At 43.3% G+C, this 7912-nt stretch overlaps 1 protein-coding gene across 2 annotated transcripts in view; it reads left to right on the forward strand.

The window, feature by feature from the left end:
* SELENON (selenoprotein N) overlaps positions 1-6998 on the forward strand; it is a 31441-nt gene extending 24443 nt beyond the window's left edge. Inside the window, exons 12-13 of one of the 2 annotated variants that reach the window (XR_014567298.1) lie at positions 1079-2302; positions 3939-6998. Coding sequence is in view for 1 of the 2 variants with exons in the window: in XM_083751743.1 (XP_083607869.1) it covers positions 1079-1249 (171 nt within the window). In the remaining variant the exon portion in view is untranslated. Of the gene's footprint in view, positions 1-1078 lie in introns of both variants that reach the window. The other variant, XM_083751743.1, reaches the window with a different exon arrangement.
* The last annotated feature ends 914 nt before the right edge of the window (positions 6999-7912 follow it).

Here is a 7912-nt window from a genome sequence, read left to right on the forward strand (position 1 = left end):
TGGGTACCAAATGGTATTGAAGAACTTGGTAGAATGTTACCTTGGGGGAGGAGATAAGACTGAATGAAGGTTTAGGAGAGAGTTCTGTGCTTCATGTTGCAATGTTTAGTAGGCCACTTCATGTTTTTAAATAACTTTTAGAATACCCATATCCAGAGCAGTTCCAAAACATTTTTTCCTTATATGGGAGCTAGGTGCTCGCTCCCTCTCCCTCTCCTTCTCTCTGTCTTTAAACACAGAGAAGCTAGACCTGATCAGACAGCCCTGAAAGATTCTGGTAGGCCTTACTCTGCTCAGGCCACTTCTCTGCATTTTCCTGGATCCCTGAAGAATCTTTCACATTCCACATTTCACCTCCCATCCAATAATAATAATAATAATAATAATAATAATAATAATAATAATAATAATTTTATTATTTCTACCCCACCCATCTGGCTGGGTTTCCCCAGCCACTCTGGGCGGCTTTCAATAGAACATTAAAAACAGAATAGAACTTCAAACATTAAAAACTTCCCTAAACAGGGCTGCCTTCAGATGCCTTCTAAAAGTCAGATAGTTTATTTCCTTCACATCTGATGGGAGGGCGTTCCACAGGGTGCCACCACCGAGAAAGCCCTCTGCCAAATTGTACAGGCACACATTTCTGATTCACTTTTTGCCCTCTTAAACCATTTATTTTATCAGGGGTTGATTTGAGAAAGGAATACATGTATTTCCACTGTCTCCATTTTTGAAAGCTGGGGAAGGGAGCAGACTTTATCAGTAGCTACTACAGGCAAGTGGGGCCTGGGGACTGGCTGGCTTCCCTTGCCCTGTGGCTCCCAAAGAGGAGGAGGTGGAGGCCTCTTTTCATCACACTCAGCAGCAGCCACCTCAGTTTAAAATTGAAGGGCATCAGCCACCTTTGCCTTGAAGCAGCAGGTGCTAGATTTAAACAATGCAGTGCGTCCTGCTCCTTGGGAGGGCAAGGCAAATGGACTTCAACCTCCATCCACCTGCAGTGACTTCTGGGAGAAAAGAAAACTAACGTAGGGATTGAATGGTCTTTTCCTAAACACATCCTTCCATTTCCCAGGTCCACCACATCAATGCCAACTACTTCCTGGATATTACTTCTATGAAGCCCGAAGAAGCTGAGAGCAGCATCTTTAGTTTCTCTGCCAGTTTTGAAGATCCCTCAACAGCAACTTACCTCCAGTTCCTGAAAGAAGGACTTCAGAGGGCAAAGCCGTTCTTGCAGGCCTAAGCAGAGAAGCAACCCAATGCCCTCCTATTGATCACCAAAGACACAGGAGTTCTTGTTTCTGGCACGCCTTGAGCTCATGCAGGACACAGTACTGAATAGTAAAGTGTTGTCCTCCAGTCAAGTAAGGGTCCCTCAGAAATATGAAGCTGCTACACCTGCAATTACACGAATTATTTTCAGGACCATTTTGAAAGGAACTGGTCTTACTATTATTCTAGTTATTGGAAGCAGATCGTCCTGCAGCCAGCAGTAGAGACTGAGAACAGGGCAGAACAAAAGTCTGAAATGGGGACTGTGGTTCCTGGGCTGTGGTGTGTGAGGTCAGCAGGTTGCGTCTCATGCAAAGCCTGGATTCAGTTGGTGCTGTTCCCTTAGTAAAAAGGCTGTGTTGATTCATGAATGGGATACCATGTTTATGCACTGGCTCTGGCGTCTGATCCCATTCATGGCCCTGAACTGCTCTTACGTTGCGAAGGCCTCCACATTTTGTATCACATGTTGTGATGCAAAGCACCATTTAGCTTTGGACAACTTAAAGAGGTTGCAGGTTGCGTCTTCAAGATCAGAGCCTACAAAGATGCCACTGAGCAAGGTATAGGAGCCTAGGAAGCCACCTTATACAAAGTCAGGCCGTTGGTCCATCCAATATTGTCCATTCTGCCTGGCAGCAGCGCTCTGGGATTTCAGTAAGCAAGGCATTCCCAGCCATGCCTGGAGATGCTGGGGATTGAACCTGGGACCTGCTGTATGGAAAGCAGTTGCTCTACCGCTGGGCTACAGTTATTTCCCAAAGCAACACCTGTGTTATTTGCTACATTCCTGGCTTACAAGGCAAGACCTGTGTGTTTCCTACACTCGCACTGATGTCTGGAGGGCTGCTCAGGTGGGTGCTATTTTACAGAGGGGGGAACCTTCGAAACAAATGTTTTAGCGTGGTTAAACCAGGCCACAAAAGGCTCTGCAGACCCCTCCGGGGGCCAGATTTTGTCCTAGGGCTTCCAGCTGCTGATCCTATGCATTTTCATCATTGTGACTTCAAGTCAAGAAAAACCAGTTGCTCTTTCCTAAAGCACATACAGTCTTAGAGGGTTGCGTTCACAGTAATCATGTCACTGTCCAAACCTAAATCATGTTTAAGGGTGATTTTACATAACTGATTTTTCCCCCACCGCAGAGTTCGTTCTGAGTCGCAATCACATGGTTGCCATGCCCATAATCCTGGGCCTGCAGAGTGTTCTAAAACGGGGCTATTTATCCCAAGATTGCTTTTCTTCTTTGCCATACGATGCCGTCCATGCAGTAATGCCACTTTGCACGTACAGGGAGAAGAATCGGATCTAAGCAGTTTTTTCATTTCAGAGCCAGCCTTTCTGTGCTGCCTGCAACACATGTGAGTTGCAGCTCCTTCCTACACAGAAGTGGCTTGCCTGGTGGAGCCACTGCACTAACTTCTGGTAGGGAGAGGGGCCAAGGGCGGGGGAGAGGTCAGTGTACTGCAGTCCCACTGTGTTTAATGGGGCTTCCCAGCCAAATTAAACTGCATGGTGTAATGTGTGCTGCAGCTATGTCTTTGGGGTTTTCTTTCCTAAGTTGCATTGACATTGGTGGAGCTCCCCTGTGTGTGTCGTGACCAGGACAGCAGTGTGTGTGGAGGGGAGGCTTATTTGCTTTCCTCCTTAGCCATGATTTGAACAAAAACCACACCCCCACAGGGAGTTCCCATTGTGTAGTTTGGTCCACAGGTGAGCCAAAAAGTGCTCCGTGCGTGAATACGCTGCCATGGAATTCTACTCAGTATTGATCCAGAGTACATTCCAATGTATAGTTAGCAGAGTAACAATTTAAACACACTGCAGGATTCCCCAAAAATAGATCAGAGGCAATTGTATTTCATCCAGCAGAGCTTTACTGCTACTGAAGACAAATGAGCATAATGGTCACAAATCCAATACATTCAAGATTGGCACTGTCCATAAGAAATCCAGTTGCAGCAGACTTAACTTAAACTTACAATAACTTATAATAACTCTAAACCTTAACACTATGTACAGAACACCACACCAGAAGGAAAGAGAGACAGAAAGAGTCAGCATGACCTTGACAGAAGAGATAACAGAACCAGTTTAAACCAGCTGTACTCAGCTTCTCTGAAGGAATAACCCAAACATGAACCTTCTGCTTGCTTCTTTCACATAGAGAAGCTCCCAGAACCCTCTTGAATTAATTAGAATAGGAAAGATCTCTACACATCAGATCAATACTTTCTGCACTAAGAAATGCAAACTGACATACACCCATTCCCAAAAGGCTGAAGGCAGACCTTCCAAATTTATTTTCATGTACAGGCAACTCCCTATTTACATGCATTCAAGGTATGCGCAACAACGCATACACACATAGCCATGAACCTGGAAGTGGCATGAGAGGGGGCAAAAATGGCCCTAAAAGAGCATGAAAATTGCAAATATGGCATGAAAACAGTGTCAAGCAATCCTGCAACCCTTTGCAAGTACAATCCCAGGAGCCCTTGCACCGACCTTTGAGGGCTGTGGAGAGTTGGGAGTTTGAGCAAGGAAGTATGGAGGGAGTGGTTGTGGTGTTTGCAGGCATTTTCATCGGTGTTCCCAATATATGCAATTTCACTTAAATGTGCGCTGCCTCGGAACGTAATGCCCGCATAATTGGGGAGTTGCCTGTAATGTGATGGTCTTCAGACTGATCTTAGGAAATCCAGGAATGTTTACCTGCGGTTCCTCAATTTGAAAGTCAGTAATGGTAGAGAAGCATCTCTGAGAGATTGCTTGGGCATCACTACCCAGACTTCCAGTATAGTGCACAGACACGGGGCACAAATGTAGACTAAGCTCCACTCTCAGTTCAGACAGGCTGTGGTGAAACCCAGCAGGGCTAGCATAGCCTTGCCTGTGTCTGCCCTAGAACACTTCCCAGCCTCCTCATCAATAGGCAGGGGCTCCAGACAGATGTGCAGGGGCTCCTTTGCAGATCAGTTGCTGTAGGAAGGGCTCCCTGCAGCTGAGAAATTTGAAAGGCACTGATGTAAAAGCTACTGATACAGACCAGTAAACAGCCTAGGGTAGTGGGGGAGATAGGAGCTGTAAATCTGAGAATGGAAACCCATCACTTTGAACAGGCAATTGCAGTTTAGAGAGAGCAGCTTTTGGTCAAGATTGCACAAAGTCTGCCATAGTTCTCCTTCAACCGTGAAATGTCAGGCTTGTCTCGAGTATTGTTTCTCATATTTTGCTTGGTTGCTGCAAGCTTGGAACATTCTGATATTTTCCTCTGGAAGTAATATTGTACAGCTGCTTGCGCAATCTCCAGCGTTTACAACATTTTTCCTTTAAAAGAAGCATTAAGGAGATCGTCAAATAGTTTCAAAGTCCTAGATGCAAACTTAGAAAGGTATTATGGCGGGGCAATGGGAGGACTTCAGATGGGAAAGGGTTGCACTTTTCTTGTCTCCTATTGATTATAAAATAAAGTATTCCCCCCCCCTTTTTTGTTATTATTCCTGGCCATTGGGTTGTGGTTCTCTTGCAAGCTGGTAAAGAGGCCATTGATGGGAAACCATCAAATGCAGCAGCTTGCCGCAGCCTAATAAGAGCCGGACAATGTTCCTGAGGGCGCATCCTGTTCAATAGTTTGTTTGAAGAAATATTGTCCCCTGTTTCCCTACTTCTCATTACATTTCCCAGCATTAATTTTAGCAGGGTGGAAACTTGTGTGGGATTTGTACTTTGTTAGTGACTGATGTGATAGAAACACATTGCGGAATTCACTTCGGCCGGGGGGGCGGGGGGGCGGCGGTGAGGTGGGGGAAGGGATGGCATTTGCAAGCAGTATTCATTTCTCTCAACAGCATTATTCTTCGATTGCCTTCTGCAGCTTTTCTTAGTGATAGGAAAGTGAGCCAATAGCTAAACATCAGCATTTCTCATTTGAAAAAAGAGCACTTTCAATTTCGGCTGGATTTTCAAGCATTTAAGAGCTGGCTATCTCTGAATGCTATTCAGCTGATGTTCAAGAAGCAATTACTGTCAGGTCCACTTCAGAACGTTACATCTAAAGCCCTGTAGCCACTTACCTGGGAACAAGCCCCATTGAACTTGGTGGGGCTTAATTCTGTAGGACTGTGCTGTAAATTAATAAACCCAACTGCTGAGTTTCTTGATTAGAAAAGTGTTGTTGTTGTTTAAACTTTGTCCTACTCTTCTGATTAGATTACCAAGAGCTTTGACTGCTGAATAAAGATCTCCCTCTTCATTTGCTATGGTCTGTGCAAATAAAGAAAACCCTAGCAAACAAAAGCAATCTTATGCCTCCCTAAGAACTGGCTAGAAAGGCTGCTATTGTTGCAACCCTATCTGCTGGCCTTTGCCAGCCTGGCACCCTCCAGCTGTTTTGGACTACAGTGCCCACCAGGTTGGTGAAGGCTGCTATGCCAAGGGGCCTTGGAAGGGCTTTGATCCAAAAGCAAGGATTATAAATACTCCTTTAATAACAATAAGTCAGTGGACCTAGGAGGAGTGAGTCTCCCTGAATGCATAAGGACTCCTGAGAAGACATGTAATAGAATTGCACTGTAAAACGCTAAGTCTAACCATTTCATCTATTCCAGGGTGTCAGATACAAAAGAGAGCAGGGCTCCTGCACTTTCAGTGTGCAGTAGAGGGAACTGCAGCAGGTTCAGCTTGTTGTGCAAGCCAGGACCAATGACAATTCTTTCTTCTACGCTGCTATTCAAGGTGCAGGAGCCTTGCCCTGTTTTGCACCTGGTGACGCTAACCCATTCTAGTTTTCAAGCCATGGACTTCAAGCAAAAGTTGTGTCTTAACTTTTTTTAAAAATGTTGCCAACTTTTTTCATATTATCTCTCTATATATTTCAAGAATTTTATAAATATTTTGATAACTCCAAAGAGAGGAAAATTTAGGTGTTTGTTACATTTTTTTCTCCCTGTTCATCTGTACTTTGTGATGGTATGATCTTAAATCAAGAGTGGGTCATGCCTGATTTTTGACAGTTGACTGTTGGAGAAAAAGAACCCCTGTGATTTTGCTCTCTTCTTTTTTAAAATGTTTACTTTAAAAAAAATGTGTGTTTTTGTTTTTTGTTCGCTAAACTTTTACTTAATAGAGAGGATTCATTTAAGACGTGAGCTTTCTCCGATGCTGTACATTCTCTATTACATTGGGAATGTTTCAGACCTAATCAGTGTTACTAGTCATAAATTATATTAGAGGACAATTGTGGGTAGTTTTTTTGTAGCAGTATTGAAGAAATTTTAAGAATTACTTAAAATGCAGAAAATACGTGGTCAGTAATGTGATGATTACTTATTTTTAAACTTGATATTTTTTTAACTAACTGATGTAATCCATATATTTATTATCTTAACCTGTGGCACTCCTCCCCACTCCAGATCCTAAATGTGTTCTGGTCACTCTGAAACTAAACTGGTGTATTGGATTCTTATAATTATTCAGTACACCATAAAGAAATCTGTGTACCTGCAACATACTTCCTTTTAATTTTTTTTTAAAGACATATGTGTTTCAATACCTAAGCACACATTTCACTAATACAAGTGTGTATAGTAACATGCCGTCCAGTTCAGCCAATTTGTTTAATGCTGTAGCAAAACTTTATGAGTATATTCTTGTATGGAATGTCCTCAGTATATTGCAGCTTTGTTTACTTTTTTGAGTAATAAAAATTGAGAACCCAATTTGTGTGTGCTTTATTTTTTGATACAGTGGTAATATACATTATATTTGAAATTTTTAAAAGGGAATGGCAAGGCCGACATTTTAACAAACAGTGGAAGATGTATATGTGAGTGATGTCAGCGCTTTTAAAAAATGCAATAAATAAATTCATAGGGAGCTGTTACATATTGCCAGAGTCTTGTATTTCTTACCTAAATTATTCCTGGCAGTTTAATTGTTCAGGGGCAGCAGACACACAGCAGGTGCAACGCGACTCCCACATTGGCCTGAATACTCCAGCTGAAGTTGGCCTATACATGCAAGTGGAATGAGGCAACAAAATGCTGCAATAGGAGATTGGGCTATAGGTGCAGGATTACATTTTTGAATGCTCCCCCATGTAAACAACTAGCACATAAAGGAGGGGTTTGTTTGTTTGTTTAATCCATATCACCTCATGCTGTGCTGGTTTTCTACTTGCAGGGAATTGCTTGATTTGTACAGCAGAACACTAAAATATGGCATTGTCTACAGTGGGCAGTGGAAAAGTCCACTCTGCCATAACTCTACCACCTCATTCTGACCTCCATTTCCTGCTTGTATAGAGCAGGGGTCAGCAAACTTTTTCAGCAGGGAGCCGGTCCACTGTCCCTCAGACCTTGTGGGGGGCCAGACTATTCCTGAACGAATTCCTATGCCCCACAAATAGCCCAGAAATGCATTTTAAATAAAAGCACACCTTATACTCATGTAAAAACATCAGGCAGACCCCACAAAAAACCCAGAGATGCATTTTAAATAAAAGGGCACATTCTACTCATTAAAACACACAGATTCCCAGACCATCCGCGGACCGGATTGAGAAGGCAGTTGGGCTACATCCAGCCCCCGGGTATAGAGTTAGCTACATCCTACAGAAGATGACTTGAGGGAA

The sequence above is a fragment of the Podarcis gaigeae genome (genome assembly GCF_964106915.1).
Source record: "Podarcis gaigeae genome assembly, chromosome: 8".
In the NCBI taxonomy this organism is placed as follows: domain Eukaryota; kingdom Metazoa; phylum Chordata; class Lepidosauria; order Squamata; family Lacertidae; genus Podarcis; species Podarcis gaigeae.